Source organism: Anomaloglossus baeobatrachus, chromosome 4, assembly GCF_048569485.1.
Source record: "Anomaloglossus baeobatrachus isolate aAnoBae1 chromosome 4, aAnoBae1.hap1, whole genome shotgun sequence".
NCBI classification, from domain to species: domain Eukaryota; kingdom Metazoa; phylum Chordata; class Amphibia; order Anura; family Aromobatidae; genus Anomaloglossus; species Anomaloglossus baeobatrachus.
Genome location: NC_134356.1, coordinates 445,938,161 through 445,964,645, shown reverse-complemented (window position 1 = coordinate 445,964,645; position 26,485 = coordinate 445,938,161). Strand labels below are relative to the sequence as shown.

At 47.2% G+C, this 26,485-nt stretch overlaps 1 protein-coding gene across 1 annotated transcript in view; it reads left to right on the top strand.

Annotated features, from left to right (window-relative positions):
• Positions 1 to 26,485, top strand: part of CCDC33 (coiled-coil domain containing 33) — a 188,955-nt gene that overhangs the window by 124,529 nt on the left and 37,941 nt on the right. The window contains exons 15-18 of the mRNA XM_075343568.1: positions 10,481 to 10,635; positions 11,296 to 11,344; positions 16,418 to 16,613; positions 25,698 to 25,786. Coding sequence (XP_075199683.1) covers positions 10,481 to 10,635; positions 11,296 to 11,344; positions 16,418 to 16,613; positions 25,698 to 25,786 — 489 coding nt within the window. The remainder of the gene's footprint in view (positions 1 to 10,480; positions 10,636 to 11,295; positions 11,345 to 16,417; positions 16,614 to 25,697; positions 25,787 to 26,485) is intronic.

Sequence of the window (26,485 nt, the reverse complement as noted above, 5' to 3'; positions counted from 1 at the left end):
GTGGTGCAGGCAGAGGCCGAGGTCGTGGGCAAGCTCTAATTTCGCCACAACAAAGGGCCACATCTAGTCCCTCGCACGTCCTGTCCCAAATTCTTGGGGACCGCAGCAGTACACCGCTCTTGAACCAAGACCAGTGTCAACAGGTTGTTAGTTGGATAGCAGATAATGCTTCCAGTCAGATTGGCACCACCACAAACACTCTGTCTTCCACACGGTCAAGTGTCAGTAGCCGTGATACTGCACCGCACATTTCTGAACCTGATCCTCCTTCCTACCACCAGGCTGAGTACACGTCCTCCTCGGACATTAATGATCCCACACTTGGACACTCGGAAGAGCTGTTCACGTTTCCATTCACACATTCTGGCCTCTCGCCAGCTCATATTGAAGTGGGTCATGAGGAGATCGTCTGTACAGATGGCCAAATATTTGAGCAGCCACGTTCTCACGAAGTTGGCAACGTGTCTCAACAAGTGGTGGACGATGATGAGACACAATTGTCAGCAAGTCAGGAGGAGGAGCAGGGTGCGGAAGAGGAAGACGACGTGGTGGATGATCCAGTAACTGACCCAACCTGGCAGGAGGATATGCAGAGCGAGGACAGCAGTGCACAGGGGGAGGGAGGCGTAGCATCACAACAGGCAGTAAGAAGCAGGGTGGTGGCCCCAGGCAGAAGTCAGGCAACCGTTCCCCGGAACAACACGACGACACAAGGTGCCTGTACAAATGTTAGGTCTTCCCGAGTCTGGCAGTTTTTTAAGTTGGATCCAGATGATTCAAAAAAGGCCATTTGCAACACCTGCCGTGCCAGCATCAGCAGGGGTACCAAAACTAGCAGCCTGACCACCACCAGCATGATCAGGCACATGTCAGCCAAGCACCCGACTTTGTGGGAAGTACAACAGAGTCGAGGAGCAGTGCTTGCTGATGTCACTGCTACGTCTTCGCTGGTTGTGCATGCGAGCCAATCCTCTGTCCATGCTGCCTGCGAACAAGCCTCCTCCACTCCTGCACCTGCAGTTGCCTACGCAGAAAGAACACCATCATCAAGCACGTCCTTGTCCCAGCGCAGCGTTCAGTTATCCATTCAGCAAACCTTTGAACGCAGGCGCAAATACACTGCCAACACCCCACATGCCACAGTTCTAAATGCTAACATTTCGCGACTGCTTGCGCTGGAAATGTTGCCTTTTAGGCTGGTGGAGACAGAAGCATTCCGTGACCTGATGGCGGCAGCTGTCCCACGTTACTCGGTCCCCAGCCACCACTATTTCTCCCGGTGTGCCGTCCCCGCGTTGCATAACCACGTGTCACAAAACATCACACGTGCCCTGAACAACGCTGTTTCACCCAAGGTCCACCTAACCACAGACACGTGGACAAGTGCTTGTGGGCAAGGCCGCTACATCTCGTTGACGGCACACTGGGTTAATATTGTGGAAGCTGGGACCCAGTCTGAGCGAAGGACGGAACACGTCCTTCCCACACCAAGGTTTGCAGGCCCTACCTCAGTCAGTGTTTCACCCACACTCTACAGCTCCGGAATGTCATGCTCTTCAGCCTCCTCCTCCTCCTGCGCATCCTCATCCACTGTGTCCTCCACACCAGTCACAAGCTGGAAGCACTGCAGCACTGCCTCGGCGAAGCGGCAACAGGCTGTGCTGAAGCTAATCTGCATAGGTGACAAACCCCACAATGCAGAAGAGCTGTGGACAGCTCTGAAACAGCAGGCAGATCACTGGCTCACACCTCTGAACCTAAAGCCAGGAAAGGTCGTGTGTGACAATGGCCGGAACCTGGTGGCGGCTTTGAGGCGAGGCCAGCTGACACATGTTCCATGCGTGGCCCATGTGCTCAACCTCGTGGTTCAGCGGTTTATAAAGTCATACCCAGAGCTGTCTGATCTGCTGGTAAAAGTTCGCCGCCTGTCTGCACATTTTCGAAAGTCACCTACTGCTTCAGCCGGCCTTGCCGGCTTTCAGCGCCGTTTGCGTCTTCCGGCTCACAGACTGGTGTGTGATGTCCCCACGCGTTGGAATTCAACTCTGCACATGTTGGTCAGGATATGTGAGCAGAAGAGGGCAGTTGTTGAGTACCTGCATCACCTAAGCCGTCGGGAAATGGGTCAAACTCCACACATAACACCTGAGGAGTGGAGATGGATGTCAGACCTATGTACCATCCTCCAAAACTTTGAGGACTCCACCAAGATGGTGAGTGGTGATGACGCCATTATTAGCGTCACCATACCGCTACTCTGCCTTCTAAAACGGTCTCTGCTTAAAAACAAACATGAAGCATTGCAGGCGGAGCGCGATGAGTTGCAGCAAGAAACAGTAGTGGGTGTGGGTGATAACACACAGCCCAGCCTCGTCTCATCACAACGTGCAGTGGAGGACTATGACGAGGAGGAGGATGAAGACATGGAGCAACTCTCCGGCCAAATTGAGGATATGATATGCACACCAGTCATATCCTCGGTTCAGCGTGGCTGGCCAGAGGACAGGGTAGATGAGGAGGAGGAGGAGGAGGAGGAGGAGGACAGCATGTTCAGTCATCTTGTTGGTCAGGCTACTGAAGTCCTGGCTGTTAAGAGTCTGGCGCACATGGCTGACTTTATGGTAAGCTGCCTGTCTCGTGACCCTCGCGTTAAGAACATCTTGGCCGACAATCATTACTGGTTGGTAACACTGTTAGACCCACGCTACAAGGAGAACTTTTTGTCTCTTATTCCCGTGGAGGAGAGGTCAACCAAAATGCAGCAGTTTCGGAAGGCCATACTCACGGAAGTAGGCAAAGCATTCCCCTCACAAAACGCTAGCGGCATAGGTCATGAATCAGTGGACAACCGAGGCGTACAGCCGAGAGAGGCACAAGTCCAATCCGCCAGAGGTAGGGGAACAGTCTTTAAGATGTGGGACAGTTTTCTCAGCCCCTCACGTACCACAGCCCCTGAGGTGCGGGGTAGTGCCACAAGAAATCCTAAGTTTGCCCAGATGCTGAAGGAGTACCTTGCAGATCGAACAACTGTACTCCGACATTCCTCTGTGCCTTACAATTATTGGGTATCCAAGCTGGACACGTGGCATGAATTGGCTCTCTACGCCTTGGAAGTCCTGGCCTGCCCTGCTGCTAGCGTTTTGTCAGAGCGTGTTTTTAGTGCCGCAGGTGGAATCATTACAGATAAACGCACCCGCCTGTCAACTGAAAATGCTGACAGGCTGACTCTGATCAAGATGAACAAGGGTTGGATTGGGCCAGACTTCACCACACCACCAGCAAATGAGAGCGGAATTTAAAGTTTGCCATGTACCTCCACTCACCCATGGGTACACACTTCTGGACTTTGGATAATCGCTGGACTGCTCCTCCTTCTCCTCATGCGCCACCATGATGATGACCGTTACAAATTGCAATACTTAGGCCTTTGTTTCAGGTATACCCCCAGTGGTAAATTTTTTCGCCCATTCTTTGCAGAATGGACATTACAACGACAGGAGACCCGCTCCTTTGCAATGGGAACAATGTTTTGAGGCCCTCATGCACGTCTCTACCCAGGGACAACGTGGAGCCTCCCAATTTTTGGCTGCCCTGCCTAAGGGCTATACTATAATACACCCACTTCCTTAAAATGGACACTTAATGTTTTGAGGCCCTCATGCACGTCTCTACCCAGGGACAACGTGGAGCCTCCCAATTTTTGGCTGCCCTGCCTAAGGGCTATACTACAATAGACCCACTTCCTTACAATGGGCACTTCAGGTTTAAAGGCCATCATGCACGTCTCTATCCAGGGACAATGTGGAGCCTCCCAATTTTTGGCTGCCCTGCCTAAGGGCTATACTACAATAGACCCACTTCCTTACAATGGGCACTTCAGGTTTAAAGGCCATCATGCACGTCTCTATCCAGGGACAATGTGGAGCCTCCCAATTTTTGGCTCCCCTGGCAAAGGGCTATACTGAAATAGACCCACTTCCTTACAATGGGCACTTCAGGTTTAAAGGCCATCATGCACGTCTCTATCCAGGGACAATGTGGAGCCTCCCAATTTTTGGCTGCCCTGGCAAAGGGCTATACTGAAATAGACCCACTTCCTTACAATGGGCACTTCAGGTTTACAAGCCATCATGCACGTCTCTATCCAGGGACAATGTGGAGCCTCCCAATTTTTGGCTGCCCTGGCAAAGGGCTATACTGAAATAGACCCACTTCCTTACAATGGGCACTTCAGGTTTAAAGGCCATCATGCACGTCTCTATCCAGGGACAATGTGGAGCCTCCCAATTTTTGGCTGCCCTGCCTAAGGGCTATACTACAATAGACCCACTTCCTTACAATGGGCACTTCACGTTTAAAGGCCCTCATGCACGTCCGTATGCAGGGGCATTGGTGAACCTCACAATTTTGGACTGCCCTGGCAAAGGAAAATACTACAAAGACTCACTTCCTCAAAATGGGCACATTAGACTCAAGAGGCCTTCATGTACGTCTCTTCTCAGGGACATCGGAGTGCCACACAATGTTTTCACGTAAAATCTTTCATGTATTAATCTCAAAAAGTAACATACACCAGCTCTATCTCACTATTGGGTATGTGCCCTTAACATTTCCGCCATGAAAAATCATTTTGGTGTCATTTTGGAAGGTTTTCTGGTGAGTCCGTAAAAATGGCGTAAAACGCGGACAAAATTGTTCACAGCTGTGACTTTTGAGTGATAAATGCTTCAAGGGGTCTTCCCCATGCTGTTGCCATGTCATTTGAGCACTCTTCTGAGACTTTTGTGCCATTTTTAGGGTTTCTCCATGCTGCCGGGGGGTCATTTCACAAAAATACTCGGGTCTCCCATAGGATAACATTGGGCTCGTTGCTCGGCCCGAGTACACGAGTATCTTGGGAGGCTCGGCCCGAGCTTCGAGCACCCGAGCTTTTTAGTACTCGCTCATCACTAATAGCTACCCATTCTTTGCAAAATAGCTCCAGGTCAGGGAGATTGGATGGAGATGTCGGGGAATAACAATTTTCAATTCTTGCCACATATTCTTAGCAGGATTTAGGTCTGAACTGTGACTGGGTTATTGACACACATGAATAGGTTTTGATCTAAACTATTGCACTGTAGATCTGGCAGTATGTTTTGGGTCATTGCCCTGCTGGATGGTGAAGCTATGCTCCTGTGTCAAGTCTTTTGAAGTCTCTAACAGGTTTTCCTCCAGGTCTCCCCTCTATTTAGCTTCATCCAACATACCATGAATTCCGACCAGCTTCTCTCTCACTGCTGAAAAAAGCATCTTCACAGCATAATGCTGCCACCACCATGTTTGACGGTAGGGATGGTGTTTTCAGGATGATGTGCAGTGTTACTTTTCACACACAGAATTTTGCATTTAGCCCACAACATTCTCCTTTGGTTTTATCTGACCAGAGCACATTCTTCCACATGCTAACTGTCCCCTTGGCTTTTTACAAACTTCAAATGGGACTTCTTGTTGCTTGCTTTCACAAATGGCTTTTTTCTTGTCACACTTCCATAGTGTTCCTCATAACTAAATAACGGAGACATGTCTTATTCTGTTCTGTTTTGGGAAAAAAAAAACAAAATCTGCCCATTCTAGTGAATGGGTCAATGAAAAAAAAGACGGTACATTGGAGGGCATCTGTGAACCTTGTGCTTTTCACTGTCAGCTTGCTATAAGAAGCTATAGCAGATATTGTAAGGAGGTCTTTGGTATTTAAAAAGACTTATAGGAAATATGAATACCACAGTACCCCATGTTGTGCTTTTTGGGGATAACTATAGATCTATCCATTAACAGATTTAATTAAATAGTAAGAAATGTATATATAAGAAGAAAAAGTACTACACGATTATATTTTGACTTCATATGCAATTGAGTGAAGTTAAGCCCGCTACACACGCTTCAATATATCTCACAATCCGTCGTTGGGGTCAAGTTGTAAGTGACGCACATCCGACATCGTTTGTGAGGTATCTGCGTGTGACATCTACGTGCGATCAGGATTGAACGCAAAACCGTTGATTGCAAACACATCGTATCTTTGTCTAGAATCGAGCGTTTTGTTGCACGAACCTAGTCAATTGTAACGTGTGACATCCCTCATACGATTTTGATGTCTGTGGCTATGTGCGCAGGTGTGCGCTCTGCACCGCAGCTTAAAAAAGGTCCGCTTCAGAGCGCAGCTGAAAAGCTGCGTTCTGAAGCGCCTCACAATGTCTGTCATTCACTAATCTCTGTCAGTTGGTCACTATCTCTGTCCCTCACTCTCTGTCCATGTCAGTCTATCCTTCTCTCTCATATACTCACCGATCCCCGATCCCTGGTGCTGCACGGCGCTCACACTGCTCCGGCGGCTTTAACTGTTTTGAAAAAGCCGCCCGCCCATTAAACAATCTCGTATTCCCTGCTATCCCCGCCCACCGGCGCCTATGATTGGTTACAGTGAGACACGCCCCCACGCTGAGTGACAGGTGTCACACTGCACCCAATCACAGCAGCCGGTGGGCGTGACTATACTGTGTAGTGAAATAAATAATTAAATAATTTAAAAAAACGGCGTTCGGTCCCCCCCCAATTTTAAAAACAGCCAGATAAAGCCATACGGCTGAAGGCTGGTATTCTCAGGATGGGGAGCTCCACGTTATGGGGAGCCCCCCAGCCTAACAATATCAGCCAACAGCCGCCCAGAATTGCCGCATACATTAGATGCGACAGTTCTGGGACTGTACCCGGCTCTTCCCGATTTGCCCTGGTGCTTTGGCAAATCGGGGTAATAAGGAGTTATTGGCAGCCCATAGCTGCCAATAACTCCTAGATTAATCATGTCAGGTGTCTCCCCGAGATTCCTTCCATGATTAATCTGTAAATTACAGTAGATAAACACACACACCCGAAAAAATCCTTTATTAGAAATAAAAAACACAAACATATACCCTGGTTAACCACTTTAATCAGGCCAAAAAAGCCCTCCATGTCCGGCGTAATCCAGGATGCTCCAGCGTCGCTTCCAGCGCTGCTGCATGGAGGTGACCGGAGCTGCAGCAGACACAGCCGCTCCTGTCACCTCCACACAGCAACTGAAGACAGCCGCGCGATCAGCTGAGCTGTCACTGAGGTTACCCGCTGTCACTGGATCCAGCGGTGGCCGCGGGTAACCTCAGTGACAGCTCAGCTGATCGTGCTACTCACCTCAGTTGCTGCGTGGAGGTGAGAGGAGCGGCGGTGAGTAGCGCGATCGGCTGAGCTGTCACTGAGGTTACCCGCGGCCACCGCTGGATCCAGTGACAGCGGGTAACCTCAATGACAGTTCAGCTGATCGCGCGGCTGTCTTCAGTTGCTGTGTGTAGGTGACAGGAGCGGCTGTGTCTGCTGCAGCTCCGGTCACCTCCATGCAGCAGCGCTGGATGCGACGCTGGAGCATCCTGGATTACGCCGGACATGGAGGGCTTTTTGGGGCTGATTAAAGTGGTTAACCAGGGTATATGTTTGTGTTTTTTATTTCTAATAAAGGATTTTTTCGGGTGTGTGTGTTTATTTACTGTAATTTACAGATTAATCATGGAAGGTGTCTCATAGACGCCTGACATGATTAATCTAGGACTTATTGGCAGCTATGGACTGCCAATAACTCCTTATTACCCCGATTTGCCAACGCACCAGGGCAAATTGGGAAGAGCCGGGTACAGTCCCAGAACTGTCGCATATAATGTATGCGGCAATTCTGGGCGGCTGTTGGCTGATATTGTTAGGCTGGGGGGCTCCCCATAACGTGGAGCTCCCCATCCTGAGAATACCAGCCTTCAGCCGTATGGCTTTATCTGGCTGGTTTTAAAATTGGGGGGGACCGCACGCCGTTTTTTTTAATTATTTAACTATTTATTTCACTGCACAGTATAGACACGTCCACCGGCTGCTGTGATTGGGTGCAGTGTGACACCTGTCACTCAGCGTTGGGGCGCGTCTCACTGTAACCAATCATAGGCGCCGGTGGGCGGGGAAAGCAGGGAATATGAGATTGTTTAATGAGCGGCCGGCTTTTGCAAAACAATAAAAGCCGCTGGAGCAGTGTGAATGCTGTGCAGCGCCGCGCCGGTAAACGGGGAACGGTGAGTATGAGAGAGGGCTGCTCAATTCAGTTACTCAGGAGTTTAGCGGTCACCGGTGAGTCCTTCACTGGTGACCGCTAATCAGGACGCGACACAGACAGAGCCGCAGCATGACAATGAAGTCGGGTGAAGTTTACCCGAGTTCATTCTGACAGTGCGGCTCTGTCTGTGTCTGCTGTCAGCGGCCATTCAGCTCTGCTACATGGCTGTCTGTGTCTGCTGTTAGCGGCCATGTAGCAGAGCTGAATGGCCGCTGACAGCAGACACAGACAGAGCCGCAGCACGACAATGAAGTCGGGTGAAGTTCACCCGAGTTCATTCTGACAGTGCGGCTCTGTCTGTGTCTGCTGTCAGCGGCCATTCAGCTCTGCTACATGGCTGTCTGTGTCTGCTGTCAGCGGCCATGTAGCAGAGCTGAATGGCAGATGACATACTAAAAACGCATCCCATTCCCTACACATTACACACGCTTGTCAAGTCAATAAATAAAAAAAAAAAAAGGTGCCCAATGCATACGTCACAGAACACATGATCTAAAGGATCGCACATAAAAGTGATCAATTTAACATAGACTACTAACGCTCGTGTGACAGCAAATGAACGACCTACGTGCAATCTCATAAGATCCCGTATGCAACCTGGGCGTGTCACATCGCAAATGCGATTGTACAACTAATTGCAACGTGTAAAGCAGGCTTTACATATAGTAATGATGACGTAATAATATTGTATATAATTATGGGATTTAGTATTTTTTAAATTAATAAACATAGACTCCCTTCACACACAGTTTTTACAGTATTTTTTCTGGATTGAAAAAAATACCATGATTTTTGGCTTTTTATCAAGTGGTTTTGATGTGTGGGAGAAGGGTGGAGAAGTCTATAGGAAGACACATGGAAGAAAAAAGTATGTAGTTTTTAAAAAAAACAAAACACGGGGTTAAAAAGCACACCAAGTGTAGATGAAGAAAAAAGTTCATAAATAATGGATTCATATTTTCCTATTGACTTACAGTCTGGAACCATTTACATTTTTGCCACACAAATAGAGTGCAAAAACATCAGAAAAAGAAACAAAAAAATACAGCATTTTTGCAAAAACATTGTGTTAAATTACTCAAAGCTAAAAAAAAAAATCAAAATAAAAAAAAATAAAAAATCCCTCTACAAAACTCAGCACCTGTCAGATAAATAAAAACTGTAGAAACCTGTTTTTTATACTTTTCTGTTACCACAAAAAGATGAGTCTACAGGCAGACGATTTCTGTTTTCCTTTGTATTGCTTGTTTATGTGTCTTCTTAATTTTTTATTTTAAAACTATACTAAGGTATTTTATTGTGAATTATTCCAGACTACAAAAGAAAGTTACTAATATACTATGGAGGACATTTGTATAATTGCATCCTCATCCCTAATGGTTGTATGTCTGCATGTAATTGTACATGATTCATCATCAGGACTGTGTTACCAGCCCAGGGTTAGTCGCGTTGTCTCCAGACAGGCGAGCGTCCATGTCCTGCCCTCTTCCTCATAGTGACAGTTTCCAGGGAGAGTTAGTGTTGTGACAACCTGCGTGCACAGCGAAGGTGCCCATAAAGGAGATTAATCACGTTTCAGGAAAACTAGCTATAGTGGACGTAATGTCACATTGATGGGCAGGAAGTAAAATTTAGAAGAAGACGACTATATCGAACATATGTGTATAGATGGACAGGACGGATAGTTCGAAAGGACTTAATACTGTTTCAGGAGGGGAGGAATTATAGAAAATATAAGTAAACAAGGAGGAGGACAGGGTGTGGATGTTCTGCGGCATACCAGCGTGTCCTAGGTCTATTGACTGCCCTCCACACTGGCTACTTCACGTAAGGTGAGTAGTATGAGAGCCGTGGTTACTATTTGGTGAAGGGAGGAGGCTGTGTGTTGGGACGGAGTTAGTAACAACACTTATCTCTCTAGGAGACAGGACAGAGTTAAGTGCTATCTCTCATTACAGGGTTAGGTGCTCAGCTATCCTCCATGCATCACATTCAACGAGCATCCACCTTTATGTATTAGTATATTCAGTACAACACATAGCTTATTATGAGCACACTAGTAAAGTATACGAAGACATACACATCTACACATACAGTCTAATTCTAGCTATCAAATCCAGATTCAAAATTGGAGGTCAAGATCACGTCACCTATTTATATATGTTAAGAGGGTCTGCTAATTCTCATGGATGGAAAGCTTTTATAGACCATACTCTTCCTCTGTAAGTATGACCGTTAGTTATGCATCTTATCGGAAATAATTTTACGTCTTCTGTATTCATTTCATTTACTGGTTCTGCTCTTTCATTTTAGCTACAGAAAGATGTACCTCCTCTGCCCTCCTATAATGCTCTGGCTGATATCCTTCCGGACCCATGGGTTCAACAGACAACAAGGGAACAAAAGCCCTTTGATCCAATGGATAGGCCAAACCAGTCCAACACTAACATCGCTCCCCAATACCTAAGGTAAGGCCTATAAGCCTGAAACCCGTAAACCCGCGGGCCGTGTGTTGCACCATTAGAAATTGCTGTGCCTATTATGTTTTTAATAGCTTTCAGATAAAATTATTTTTTGAACCTTTAGTTTTTTCGTTGGTGCTTGACTATACTTTACTAAGTAAACTGGAACAATGCCTATCAAATCATGATGGCACTATACTGGGAGCGCAATTCACCTTAAATGAGTGAAAAACCAGTCCTCATTTATACGTAAAAAAAGAATTACCGTACTGCGAGCATTGACCTCACCCCTCTTGTGCAATTGGTGAACTATGTGTTCCTTTATAATGTCTGATATTATTTGGTTTGGACAGGTACCCTCTAACTCAGGGGCAGACACAGATAGAAGAGGGGTCCTATATAAAGATAGCACATGGACCCTTTGCAGTCTAATATTTCATCAATAATGCACCCCTTTATGTCTCTGTGATATAAGTTGTCTTTTACTTTGGAGTTGGAAGAGGCCCGCTGACCTCTTGGGTCCTTGTGTAGCTACATAGGTTGTATCAATGCTATGTCCACACCTGCCTTAACTTATATATTGCAGAATATATTAGTTCTATTTAAATAAAATTTTTTATATCCTGCCGGGAACACTTGAGCTAAAATATTTCTAATTTCACCTAGCAATAATGTGGTGGAGTCTACGGACCCCGTGATGGAGCATCAAGAACAAGTAAGTACAGTCTGGATATACAGTATGTGTATATTCTAATAATGGATTATATTAAATGAAGACTGCATTTCTTGACACGTAAATCTATATTTCCCCTATGCTTTTGTCAAGAGGAAAAAAAGAACTCTTTTTTTCTTGTTATTCCATATAAATTTAATAAGTGCATTTTCCTAATCAAGGCAGAGAAATAATAAACATGTGATTCCCATTTTCTATATCCTTCGTAACAAAATTATTTTAATGAATAAATCAGAATGAGAATTGCATTGATTCTTAATTGGTAATGTTAGATGCCATTATGGTACTGTGATTAATGGTAAACTTATAAAGGCTTTAATTGTTGTAAATACTCATTTGTAATACTGTCATAATATCCTTTTTTTGTAATATTTATCAGATGGCGTAAAAATAGATTTTTTTTATGCCGCCTTATAATAATTTTCTTTATGCTATATAGAAAGTATTGGATCTCCCTCTTCTGGACTATTTTGGCACTGCAGTCATTATTAAACAATTTCTATGCATTTACAGGATGGGAAATAACTAGAAATGGGCGAACCCGTATATATTTGGGATTGGAGAGTCCAACTGGCTTTAAAAATAAAAACAAAAACAAAAAAAAACAGTTTGGGACCGGACTTAATCCCAAACATCCGCCCAGACGCCAATCCCCATACACTGTAAAACTATGGGGACCTGAAAATTGTGCATTCAAATCGTGATAGAAAGGGCTAAGGGGATTAGAGCAGGACAGTTATACTTACCATGTCTCCCTTACAGCTTTAACACTACTAAGGCTAGTTTCACACTTGCGTTGAACGGCATCCGTTGCATTGCGTTGTGTGACGGATGCAACGGATGTGCTGCATTTAGTGGCACAACGGATGCAACGGATCGTACAAAACAACGGAATCTTTTTTTTTTTTCTTCTTTACAGTTTTACCGGCGACAGACTATTGTGAACGATCAGCTGATCGCTCACAGCAGCCGGTCGCCGGGTGATCAGCTGATCGATCGGCCGCCGAGAATGTGTGCGGGGGGAGGAGTGCGGGGTGGGTGGAGCCGAGCGGGGCCATGGCGCTGAGGACATCACACAAAAACATGGCGCTGAGGACATCACACAAAAACGTTACATTCAGCGTTGCTCCCACCTGACGGTCAGAAAGTAAATAACTGATCCATCACGCGGCAGATGCAACGCAGGGCCATCAGTCACAATCTGGCACTAATAGAAGTCTATGGGGAAAAAACGGATTCCTGCCAGATATTTTGCAGGATACCGTAATTCCTCAAGGCGACGAATTGTGACTGAGTGTGAACTTAGCCTTAAAGCCGCTTTACACGCTACGACATCGCTAAAGCGATCTCGTTGAGGTCACTGAATTTGTGACGCACATCCGGCCGCGTTAGCGATGTCGTTGCGTGTGACACCTATGAGCGATTTTGAATCGTTGCAAAAACGTTCAAAATCGCTAATCGGTGACATCCCCCCAATCTCGATTATCGTTAATGCTGCAGTAACGATGTTGTTCCTTGTTCCTGCGGCAGCACACATCGCTACGTGTGACACCGCAGGAATGAGGAACCTCACCTTACCTGCGTCCCGGCCGCAATGAGTAAGGAAGGAGGTGGGCGGGATGTTACGGCCGCTCATCTCCGCCACTCCGCTTCTATTGGGCGGCCTCTTAGTGATGTCGTTGTGACACGGAACGAACCGCCCCCTTAGAAAGGAGGCGGTTCGCCGGTCACAGCGACGTCACTAGGCAGGTAAGTAGTATGATGGGTCTGAGCGATGTTGTGCGCCGCGGGCAGCGATTTGCCCGTGACGCATGACTGATGGGGGTGGGTGTGCATGCCAGCGATATCAGTAACGATATCGCAGAGTGTAAAGCGGCCTTAACTCTCATACATATTCACTGCTTCCCCAGCCCAGCCGGCAATCTCAGGGACTGTAATTGCTTGCAGTCAGACTGCAGCCCCACCCTGTGTGATTGCATCTGTGATAATTTGGAATCACACACACTGAAGAATGGAGTAAAAATAAATAAATAACTAAATAAATTGCCATAGGGTCACTTCATATTATTATGCTCAGCACAGATTAAGCATATGGCTACAGGCTGCAGCCCCAGCTGTGTGCTTATCTTGGCTGTGCAACAAAATATGAGGGACACTATGCAGCTTTTTTTTTAAATTGTTTAAATACATCATTTAAAAAAACGACATGCACCCCCCAATTTTGATGCCCAGTCATGATAAAGCCGACAGCTTGGGGATGGTATTCTCAGGCTGGGAGGCCCATGGTGTATTGGGTCCTCCAGCCTAAAAATAGCAGCTTGCAGCCACACAGAATTGTTGCATCCATCAGATGTAATTCCTGGGACTTTACCTGGCTCATCCTGATTGCCCTGGTGCAGTGGGAATCGGGGTAATAAAGGGGGTTAATGACAGCAGACACCTGCTACTAAGCTCTATATTAGTAATGAGAGGCATCTATGAGACCCCCTATTACTAATACTATAAGTAAAAAGTAATAGATACAAACACTGAAAAATTCCTTTATTTGAAATAAAATACAAAAAACTCTCTTTCTCCAATTTAGTAACCCTAAACACCCAGTTCCAACGTAATCCACACGAGGTCTCATGACAATCCTGGCTCTGCTACATACTGAAATCACAGCGCGTGGTCAAAGAACATGACCGCATACTATGGCTTCAGGCAGAGACTGACTGAGCGGTGACATCACCCAGTTTATCTGCGGTCACAGCTGGTGATATCCACAGTACCCCTCCTGTGACCCCAGGTAAACTGACCTCAGGAGACCTCATTGAACTCGGTGACCTCACTTCAAGAGAACTCATTTAGTTCAATGAGACTTGCGTCTCCTGGTAGGTCTGACTGAACTTAGTTCTCCTTCTATAGTGCTTCCAAAACAACATCTCAGGACTTTAAACTTTTTCTAGCTCTTGTCTTGCTACAAGGCAGCTTTCTACTATGACTGTAATTCTCCCCTGTCCTTACGCGTGGACAGGGCTTCATTCATCGGGGAAAATCTTTCCATATTACCCTGGGCTGACACACCACATTAAAATGCATCCTCTACTCATTTACAAGTTACGGGTAATATCACATAGTGTAGCTTCTACCCTCTCAATGTGCCCTCTATGAATGACCCTAATTGGAAGCCAGCACTTAAGTATCCCAGGCCATGTTCTAGAAATTTACACTGATACGCACACTGTCTGCTCAGTTTCACTCTAGACAACAACACCCTTGACCCTAAAATCCCAGGAAAGTTTGGGCATTGCACCTTTCCCAGCCTCACTTGTACCTGCAGACACACAGCATGCCTAGAATAGAATAACGCAATGAATACCTTTTGGAACATAATATGTTGGGCAGTCTGCCCAACAGGAGAACATAAACCAGTGAAATAAACATAAATCCAATAGAGTTGAAAAAATTGCTAGTTTTCCTTGGAAGAGGATTAACAGGAACATCTTTTTCAACCCTCTTAGATACTGTACCTGATGTATAGGTACAATGGTTGCTTCTGTATAGTTGTAAGCAGGTGATCAGATGCAGCAGCGCAGAGATTGAGGAGTTAGTGGTTACTGAACCAACAACTTTATACAAATTAAGGATTATGAGAGATAATAATATGACACAAATAACAGTGTAAATCAGAGTACTTCACATAGGATAAATCAGCAACACAGATATCCGGAATACAATCACAATATTATCTACACAAGATTACGGTTAGCACTAACTAAGGTCACTGTGTTATAGTCTAGATCCCTCTAGCAGGGAAGTGTGAGTGTCAGTCTACTTTACTTTACGTAACAATACTATAAAGTGTTCAGGCCCTAGCAGAGACAAAGACATTACTTGCTAAGCCGCAAGTTCAAATGGGAGTTTTTCTCACACACTATACAGGCTTACCGCCTCTACTCTCTGAAGCGTGGCCTCATTCCCCACTCAATACCATATCTCTGTGCAGAAAGCAATGACCGGTGTAGTTTGAGGCTTGACTACGAAGTTAGGGCTTTGGACCTTGACCAGCTTAGTCTGGTCTTTCTCAGTTACTTCTACGGGCACAGGTCATGGGTTTCCACTGATTTTGAGAACAGTTCTTCTACCCAGCTTAGGCCACGGATCCTCCTCTTAACTTAGGTCACGGATCTTCCTCTCAACTCAGGTCATGGAACTTCCTCTCAGCTTAGGTCTTCTCTATGATCTGACCACTTCTCAGACACGTCTGGAATGATGGGGCTATAAGCCTACTTCACTGCCGCAGAACTTTTCTGTAACCTCGCTTTCTTGGCCCAGCCAGGCCTTTAATATTTAGTAACTGGCTAGATACTAGACTGTATGGGCTCCTTCCAGGTATGACATCATTTCTGTCACGTAATGAGGCGTGTTCAAAATGCAGCCCGACGTTTCCAGACGGAATAAACATTATTTCTAAAGTCCATGTAGTCATGTAGTTGTTTATAATAAAAGCATGGGTCTAGGGGTAAGACCCCCAGGCAAGGGGGGTGGTGCAGGGGAAGGATCCCCTTTCATAATTATAGAGGATGGAAGGAAACATCGTCACACCCAGCAACCAAGCCGGTCACGCACACTAACCTGGAAGCAGCTTATAATTCTAGGCTCAATCTTAGTAACTGGGACGCAGGCGTCAGCTGACCACATGTCTCCTCTTTTCTCTTCCCATGGAGAACATGAGTGTATCCCTTTGGGTCATCCTGCTAATATTCCCTGCAGTTTTTTCTGTTTTATCCTTTTTGGCCAGCAGATGGCCTTACAACGTGTGTTCATAAGTTGCATATTTTTTCTGTGTGATTTCTATGGGTGCCATGATGAAGATTCTCATAACATAGATCCAAAATACGCCTGTGTACATTAGACTTATAAGAAAAAAAAATTTGAGTGTGGTACCTTTTTTTTCCAAATTTAAATAATTTATTATAGAGCCTTCAACTGTTATTGGGGGAATTTACCAATCCAAATGCTTTAAAATTATATAAGAAAACAATTAAATCCTTTGATTTTTCTCATCATAAGGAGCTGGCAAACTATCGCCTTGCCATGCAGCGTATGGCAGATGACATCATTGCACTGCGACGTCAGATGAGTGGACTGGAAGCAGAAAACAGTGCTCTGCGAAGTGAACGTAGTCTGAATGAGGACGCAGGACGGAGTCTCTTAAGTGACGCAGACATTGATGTCATGACCAAGGCTGAGCTTGCAGACCGACTTGGTGAGAAAATGCATGCTGAAACATTATTAATCGAATTGTAAAAAATCACTGTTAGACCTTATTCACATGTCCATGACTTTTTTCAGATCCACAAAAAAGGACTATCTTTCATCAGTGTGCTGGATCTGTTTTAAGTCTGTTTTTTGTCTGATTGTCCATTTCTACCACCAGTCAGTAAAAAACAGACAGCACACACACAGATGCTATAGCAACATGGATGTCATGCATTCTTTTAGTTCATCCAGGTTCCTGAATGAGCAATGTTGGGCTACAAATCGGACCAAAGTAGGATATGTCTCTCTTTTGTGCAAACTACTGTTCCGCAAAAGAAATAAATAAATTAAAAAAAAAATAAATATATATATATATATATATATATATATATATATGTATGTGTGTGTGTGTGTGTATATATATATATATAGATATATATATATATATATATATATATATATATATATATATCTATATATATATATATATAGTGGTCCAAAAGTGGGTGGACAGAATGTGTGTAATAGGGTTATGAAGGGGGAGATTTATCAAACATGGTGTAAAGTGAAACTGACTCAGTTGCCCTTAGCAACCAATAAGATTCCACTTTTCATTCTTCACAGACTTTGGAGAATGAAACGTGGAATCTGATTGGTTGCTAAGGGCAACTGAGTCAGTTTCACAGATCCAGTTTTCACAGATAAATCTCTCCTAAATCTTTTTTCTTTTCAGTTAATTCAGATAACCCATAATGGCAAATAATTTAAATACAGATCAAAGAAAATGGATTTTAAAAGAGTATTGGAAATCTCAAAATGCTGAAACAGTTAGAGCAAATTGGGTTGAAACATTTGGTACTCAAGCCCCACAGACACAAACCATTTACCGCATTCATGACAAATTCGATGCCACTGGCTCAATCCTTAATGCTCCAAAAACTGGTCGACCCAAAACAGCCTGTACAGAAAATAATAAACAACTTGTTGCTGAAACATATTTGTTCAGAGTCCAAAAAAGTCACCAGAAGAGACTCTTTAGAATTGGGAATTTCACGAGCTTCTATCATGCGAATACTGAAATCTAATGGGTGGAAAGCTTATTGTCCACGTCTAATTCATGGTTTATTGGAGGATGATCCAGACAGGCGGCTGCAATTTAGTGAGATTATGCTTAATGAAATTGAAGAAAATCCAGTAATTTTAGATAACATTGTGTGGAGTGATGAAGCTTCTTTCAAATTATCTGGCCATATTAACAGACATAATTGTATTTACTGGTATAATGAGAACATGCATTTAACATTAGAGCAACAACTAAATGAGCCTGGTGTCAATGTTTGGGGTGGGATTTCAAGTTTTGGTGTTTTAGGACCAATATTTTTTGATGGAACAGTCACAGGAGATAAGCATCTCAAAATTCTAATGAATCAAGTTGTTCCCCAGTTACAGCAACAGCCTGATTTAAATTACCTTTATTTGCAACAAGATGGGGCCCTTCCACATTATTCAAGAGTTGTACGCGAGTATCTTGATGAAACATTTCCTAATAAATGGATTGGCCGAAAAGGCCCACTTGATTGGCCGGCACATTCCCCAGATTTGACCCCAATGGATTTTTTCTTTTGGGGAGTACTCAATATCTAACTTTATAGTCGAAAACCAAAAAGTGTCAGTGATTTGAAAAATTACATAAGAGATGCGTTTCACGAAATTACCGTATTTTTTGAACTATAAGAGGCACTTTTTTCTCCCCAAATGTTGGAGGAAAGTGGGGGGTGCGTCTTATAGCCTGAATCTGGCTGCGGGGAATGAGGGTGCTGCGGTGGAGCGGGTCATCGGTGGCATGAGCAGTCTGTAGCAGCCTGCCGTGACCATGTGGGCCTGCTCATTTCATATGCACGTTCATCCTCCTGCCCATCATCTCTCAGCGCTGAAGCTGGCGCTGACAGGTGGGCGGGATGATGGGCGGGGGGTGCGCGCATAATTAATAGCCGGCCCACGTGATCACCCCTGGCAACTATAGCCTGGAGTGATCATGTGCAGCTGTATTCACTGCCCCCACGTGCATAATCTGCACGAGGGGGCAGTGAAGAAGTACACTCACCCATCACCGTTGTCTGCAGCCCTGCGATCTCCTCCTGTCTGCCGGCCAGCTGATCTGTGTAGAGAGCGGTGAGCACAGCGATGACGTCATCCACACAGTCTCCACACAGGTCAGCTGACAGGCAGGCAGGAGGGTGAGCGATGCTGCAGACAATGATGACGGCTCCACACTCCAGTGGAGCTGCTGCCGGCACTGACAGGAGGAGGAGCGATGCTGCATGGAGCGAGGAAAGGTGAGTATAAATGTTCATTTTTTTTTGTGTGCCACAGGATACAAGCCATACACCAGGATGGGGGTATATGAGCAGGATGGGTGTATATACCAGGATGGATGGGAGTATATATCAGGATGGATGGGGGTATATAGCAGGATGTATGGGGGTATATAGCAGGATGGTTGGGGGTATATAGCAGGATGGTTGGGGGTATATAGCAGGATGAATGGGGGTATATAGCAGGATGGATGGGGATATATAGCAGGATGGTGGTATATACCAGGATGGATGGGAGTATATACCAGGATGGATGGGGGTATATACCAGGATGGTTGGGGGTATATAGCAGGATGGATGGGGGTATATAGCAGGATGGATGGGGGTATATAGCAGGATAGATGAGGGTATATAGCAGGATGGATGGCGGTATATATCAGGATGGATGGCGGTATATATCAGGATGGATGGGGGTATATATCAGGATGGATGGGGGTATATAGCAGCATAGATGGGGGTATATAGCAGGATCGATGGGGGTATATAGCAGGATGGGAGTAAATAGTAGGATGGCGCTATGTAGCAGTATGGGGGCTATACCATGATGGTGGTATATAGCAGGATGGGAATATATACCATGATGGCGGTACATAGCAGGATGGGAATATATACCAGATTGGGGGACATATATACAAGGATGGGGATTATATACAAGGCAGGAGGGTCATTACCAGGATGGGGTACCTTAGTAGAGAATTTGGGGACATTACCACCATAAGAGTGTCAGCAGCAGATCCTCGCCCCATAACAGTGTCTCATGACCACATTTTATGCTTAAAATTTTATTTTCCTATTTTCTTCCTCTAAAACCAGGGTGCGTCTTATGGTCCGGTGCGTCTTATAGTCCGAAAAATACAGAAATACCCAAAGAGACTTGTGCAAAAATGTTTGTCGAAGCGTAAGAGGCAGACTTCAAAGCTGTGCAAATTGTAATGGAAAACAGTTTGAGCACCTGAGCTGATAACATTTAAGGGCCTTTGTGTTATTGTGCAGAAAAAAATTTAATTGTCAATGTTATGCTTGTGTTAGTAAATATAATTTTATGTATAAATCCAAATAAATCTTATTATTTGGACCACCCTGTGTGTGTGTGTATGTATATATATATATATATATATATATATATATATATATATATATATATATATGTGAAGCCCCACAGGTGTAGTGTCAGTGTCGGTGCATTACCTTCAGGGACTCCACGTTGCTGGATCTCCGTCACTGGTAGGAAATCTTCTTGTTTTGATCGTGACGCCACTCTCAGTATTGCGGTCAGTGGGGACCGCCACTGCAGGTTAGGGGACGCCTGGGGCTGATGGTGGGTGCAGTCGGATGTAGTAGCCTCCTGAGAGTGAGGCAAGCCCCAGAGCCCTGTGTAGGTTTGTAGTACCACAAGTCGCAGAATAACCACACAGGCAGGAATGTCTTTCAAGGGCTTTACTCACATTTGATGGCAGGGTGAGTAGCCCGGGCGTAGCTGGGATGAACCATGTGGGAACCAGGTATCCTTCAGGCTGACTTTATGAGGGTGACTACTGACTCGCCTTCCTTAGCCCTTGGTGGTTTGGGGTGACCCCGACTTTGAGTCCCTATGGGGGTCACCCAGGGAAGTTGCTGAAGCCTCACTCCCCCTTTTGGTTGCCGTTTGCTTGTTCCCCGGACCAGGCCACTCCAGCTGCTTGCCTCCTGTGACCTATGGGCCCTCACTGCGGTTACGTGGCTGCGGCTTTTGTGGTGTTGTGGTGTGGGCTTTGAGAGCCCCACACCGGCAGGTTTAGCAGAAGAAAGCTGGATCTATCTTCGCTTCGGGATCTGCCGCCCGGTTGGGCCTGGTGCTCTCTAGCAGTCTCCTTACTTCCCACTCCGTTGCACTCTCTAGCTGAAGCTGGCTTTCAGGCAGCACTCCTAGTTGACCGTTCTCCCCCGTCTGTAGCCACTGCGCGGACGCTGTCAGATTGCACAGCTCCAGGGATCTGCTCCTCACTTGAGCTCCCTGGACTCTACACTGAACTGGCTCACTGCTCCTCCTCTCCTGTTCTTGCCTACGCCACCTAGCAACCAGACTCTCCACCACACCCCTTGAGAGGAGATGGAGGCTCTACCCCCTCCACTATTCCAGTGAAGGTGAAGGCTTGCCCCCTCCTGGGATCCCCAGGGGTCCTCTCATGGGTACATGTGTGAGGCCTGGTCACTATGCGCCTGTGTTCCACACCCCAGTCAGCCTTCTGGATTACCTGTATTGTACTGTCCCCAGCATGGGTGCAGTACTCAGTGGTGCCTGACCAGGTCAGGGGCGCCACATTCCCCCTTAGTTATCACCAGCACGTCCTCGGGCTGCAAGACAACATTTTAAAATGCATAAAACATTAAAACATGTAAAACATTTTTAAAACCACCAGGTATCAGACATCACCACCCTCCACCCACAAGTCCGTTAACCCACCCAAAACCCTCTCAGGAGGCAGGTCACCGGTCCTGTTGGTAACCAGGTCTGGGCCATCCGTTTCCCCAGACCTTTCCTCCAATCTTCCTCTCCCGTTGGCCGCGACTTCAGCCACTTCTGGCAGGATGTAGAGGCGGCTTACATGGGCTGGTGGTTTCAGGGTATACCTGGCCTGGTGGATCCGCGCCGTCAGCCTCTTCTGGCAGGATGCAGAGGCGGCCTCCACAGTTGGTGCTGACCAGGTACCCTCTTTGTGGTGGTGAGCCAAGGCCCCATAAACAGGCGTGCTCTCTGGTCGCAGGTGAGCCAAGGCCCTTTTCTACGGACGGGCCCCCTGGTTGCAGACGAGCCAAGCCCCTAAACAGGCTGGCCCTGGTGGTGGTGCCACTGGTGTAACTATTTACACTGCGAGAGTTTGTGGCTATAGCAAGTTCATAGCCTTAAAGTTTATTTCTCACAATAGTTTTTGTGGGCACATGCTTAAACGTAAACGTTGCAAAACAAACTTTTTCAAAACTTTAACTGATAACTTCTTTCTTTACTTTACTTTTACTCCTCCATTTCACCAGGGCGTGGGCATGTAGGGCACCGGCACCCGTGACTTTCTTGCTCCTTGTCATCCTCTGAGGTAGTTTCATCTGTAGGATCTTTATCTTTCCGTTCTTGGTCTTCGTCTGTTTCTACATCTGGTTCTTTATCTCTGTCTTTTCTTTCTTGTCTTTCTTGTCTTTCTTGTCTTTCTTGTCTTTCTTGTCTTTCTTGTCTTTCTTGTCTTTCTTGTAGCATGGGATGGCTGTAAGGTTTGCTGGGACATAACGCTACGTCCAGAGCATACAATCCCCTTTCGCCTTGATGCATGGTGAACTGAACTGAGTCTCCCATCTTTAGATTTCTGCCAGGGTGTCCTCTAGGCAGATGAGCGCTTACATCTCTCCTGTTAACAAATATCCCCTCCTTGATGCCAGGGGCTACAATGAATCCATAACCACTTCTCAGATTGAAATCTTCCACTACGCCATAACACAGGGGTCCTCTGGCCTGGGCTTTGGACCTTCTTAGGCACCTTTTCTCCTCCAGGTCTCTGACCGTGACCTCTCTCTGCTCTGGAGACTGTGGTGTTGGAGGATACTTTGTTCTGCTGCGCCGTGTCTTGCGGGCTGGGTTCATGTCTGCGGGCTCCCAGGTGAGGTCTTTGGGCTGATCTTCATCTGCTGACGGTGTCAGGTCTTCCTCATCCCAGCGAGAATAGGGCAGCATCTCTGGCTCTGGGTATGGATCCACTGCTGGTGGCTCCGGAGTCAGCTCCTCAGCTTCCTGGCCTCCTCTCCCCCTTAGTTCTTCACTGCACTCTGGTTGTGGCAGTGCTGGGGATGGGCTTTCTTCAGCTGGTCTGGGCGGTGGACTCTCTGGCGCAGCTGCAGGGGTTGCCTGAATCTCCTTGGGGGTATACGGAGGGAGCAGGTACCGATCCACCATCTCTTGTGGGAACTGGGCCTCTAGGTCAGCCTTCAGCTTCCAGTATTCAGGGTCCTCTCCTATCAGGGTCTTCCTAGCAGGGACCTCTCTGGACTGGGGAGCGGTGTCTGCTCTGGCCTTGCAGGCCGGGGAAAATAGTGATGCAATCTCTTGGCGGGCCGCGCCCTGTATGGCGGCGGCCTGGTCTTGGCGGGCCGCGCCTGGCATGGCGGCGGCCTGGTCTTGGCGGGCCGCGCCTGGCATGGCGGCGGCCTGGTCTTGGCGGGCCGCGCCTGGCATGGCGGCGGCCTGGTCTTGGCGGGCCGCGCCTGGCGGCGGCCTGGTCTTGGCGGGCCGCGCCCTGTATGGCGGCGGCCTGGATTGGCGTTTCTGTCGCGGCCGGTTCCTGGCGGGCCGGACTGGACACTGCAGCCGTGGTCTCACTTGGCGTCGCAGCCTCGATGGGGTCCGTGCAGGCTGAGCCGGGCGTCGCTGCAGTGATCGGAGCTTGGCGGGCCGCACCCGGCGGGGCTGCGGCCTGGTTCAGCATATCACTTGCGGCGCGGACGAGCGTCGCTGCTGCGTTGGGGTCTTGGCGGACCGGGTTTAGCAGGGTGGCAGCCTGGGTCAGCGTCACACCTGCAGCACGGATGAGCACTGCCGTGGTGGTCGGAGCCCTGCGAGACAGGCGGGGCATCGCTGCAGCGGCCTGGGCTTGGCGGGCCGCACCTAGCGTGGCTGCGGCCTCACTCAGCGTCGCCGCACCGGGCGCCTCCTCTGGGACCGCGGTCGTAGCAGCTAGGGTCGGGGCTCTTGTTCTAGCCGGGGCAACACCGGACTCACCCATCGGGGTCTGAATCGTCGTCGCCGCTCGATCCGGCAGGCTCCGCGCGGCTCTCTCCTCATAGGTCCGGACCGCTGCAGCCATCTCCAGGAGCTCCTTGCGTTCTTCCCTAAGCTGTCGCACAATCCCGGCCTCCAGCCGGTCACAGAAGAGGGCAAGCTCCCGGCACCACCAGGCAGCAGAGCCTGGTTCTGGGTATCCGCGTCTGGATTCCATTTCTGCTCTCCGCAGCAGCAGGTTTGTGGCTTCCCTTCTCTCCCGCCGTTTCTGGACGCTTCCGCTTTCTCCATCAGCGAGGTCAGGACTCTGCAGGGGATCTCTGGGTAGCCACACCTCTTCGTGGGCGGTAACTTCTTCCAGCGCGGGCTGCTGTGGTTTTCCAGCGTGCTTTTCATGGTGGCAATATGGCGGCGCTTCCAATTTTTCAAGCGGACCGCCTAGGCACATGGTCACCTGTCTGAACAGGTCTAGTCCTTATCCTGTTCGTGACGCCAGATGTGAAGCCCCACAGGTGTAGTGTCAGTGTCGGTGCATTACCTTCAGGGACTCCACGTTGCTGGATCTCCGTCACTGGTAGGAAATCTTCTTGTTTTGATCGTGACGCCACTCTCAGTATTGCGGTCAGTGGGGACCGCCACTGCAGGTTAGGGGACGCCTGGGGCTGATGGTGGGTGCAGTCGGATGTAGTAGCCTCCTGAGAGTGAGGCAAGCCCCAGAGCCCTGTGTAGGTTTGTAGTACCACAAGTCGCAGAATAACCACACAGGCAGGAATGTCTTTCAAGGGCTTTACTCACATTTGATGGCAGGGTGAGTAGCCCGGGCGTAGCTGGGATGAACCAGGTGGGAACCAGGTATCCTTCAGGCTGACTTTATGAGGGTGACTACTGACTCGCCTTCCTTAGCCCTTGGTGGTTTGGGGTGACCCCGACTTTGAGTCCCTATGGGGGTCACCCAGGGAAGTTGCTGAAGCCTCACTCCCCCTTTTGGTTGCCGTTTGCTTGTTCCCCGGACCAGGCCACTCCAGCTGCTTGCCTCCTGTGACCTATGGGCCCTCACTGCGGTTACGTGGCTGCGGCTTTTGTGGTGTTGTGGTGTGGGCTTTGAGAGCCCCACACCGGCAGGTTTAGCAGAAGAAAGCTGGATCTATCTTCGCTTCGGGATCTGCCGCCCGGTTGGGCCTGGTGCTCTCTAGCAGTCTCCTTACTTCCCACTCCGTTGCACTCTCTAGCTGAAGCTGGCTTTCAGGCAGCACTCCTAGTTGACCGTTCTCCCCCGTCTGTAGCCACTGCGCGGACGCTGTCAGATTGCACAGCTCCAGGGATCTGCTCCTCACTTGAGCTCCCTGGACTCTACACTGAACTGGCTCACTGCTCCTCCTCTCCTGTTCTTGCCTACGCCACCTAGCAACCAGACTCTCCACCACACCCCTTGAGAGGAGATGGAGGCTCTACCCCCTCCACTATTCCAGTGAAGGTGAAGGCTTGCCCCCTCCTGGGATCCCCAGGGGTCCTCTCATGGGTACATGTGTGAGGCCTGGTCACTATGCGCCTGTGTTCCACACCCCAGTCAGCCTTCTGGATTACCTGTATTGTACTGTCCCCAGCATGGGTGCAGTACTCAGTGGTGCCTGACCAGGTCAGGGGCGCCACATATATATATATATATATATATATAAAGTCCTAGGAGCAGCTAAGCAGTGCTCAGTCCAAGGAAAAGAAAACACATTACGTTCACATATTTCGGTGCTGTACTGTGATTTATATGCAATGGATGTGTCTGTCATATTGGTATTTTCTACATACAGCTCTTGGGACAACTTCTGATAACCTAATTTACAATACAAATCTGTAGCCAAATGAGAAATATTGGGGAAATCCTTATCAATCAAATTGCTTTATCTCTGACGTCAACTGCAAATGACATGAAGAGAAATCAATCTAGTGTGATGGAATCCAATATCCTTTCTTCTTCTAGTGACTCTGAAGCAAAAACTGGCAAGTGAAACATCGGAGCTCCGCGGTATGAGAGACCGGATCCAGCAATTGCAGAATGAATTAGTAAGGGTGAGTAGTATTGTACCGGAGTATCAGCAAGGAAGGCTAAAATATATTCTGCCTATTAGAAATATAGTAAAAGCCCTATCAACGGTACAGAGCACGGATCAAACATCTGGTATGATCATGTGAAGGGATGTGAACCACATTTGTCATTTCCATTTGATTTTTAGATTCCTTATATGTTTATTTAATTTTACTTCATTTATAATAGAGGTTCACATTTTTTAATACATTGTCCAATATAACAATTAAGGCGGCAATCTACCTCAAATCCAAATATAACAATGAATGCATAATGTGTAGTTAAAATACCAGTTGCCATAATTTTTAAAGGGATTTTTCCAGGCTGTGAAGAAAAGTCTGTAGGCACCCTATGATTGCACACTGCCGAATTGTGAAAGTATGCGAGGAGCCCACTGTCATGATTTCACTATATTCCCCATGTGAGTGGGAGGTCATGTGAGTGCATGTATGTGATTTGTATACTTGTTGCTGACTAGAGCCTCCATTCTTAAAATATTAAGACGCAGAGGAGAACCTAGTCAGCGGGTGACGGCAAGTATGAAAAGTATTTTGGAATACTGGAGATTCAGAATTTTGTCAAGATTCAGAGTTTTAGAGTCAGATAGACTCCAGACTTTCCTTATAAGTCTAGAAAACAATTTTAGGCTGCGTGCCCACAATCAGGGTTCACAGCGTTTTGGA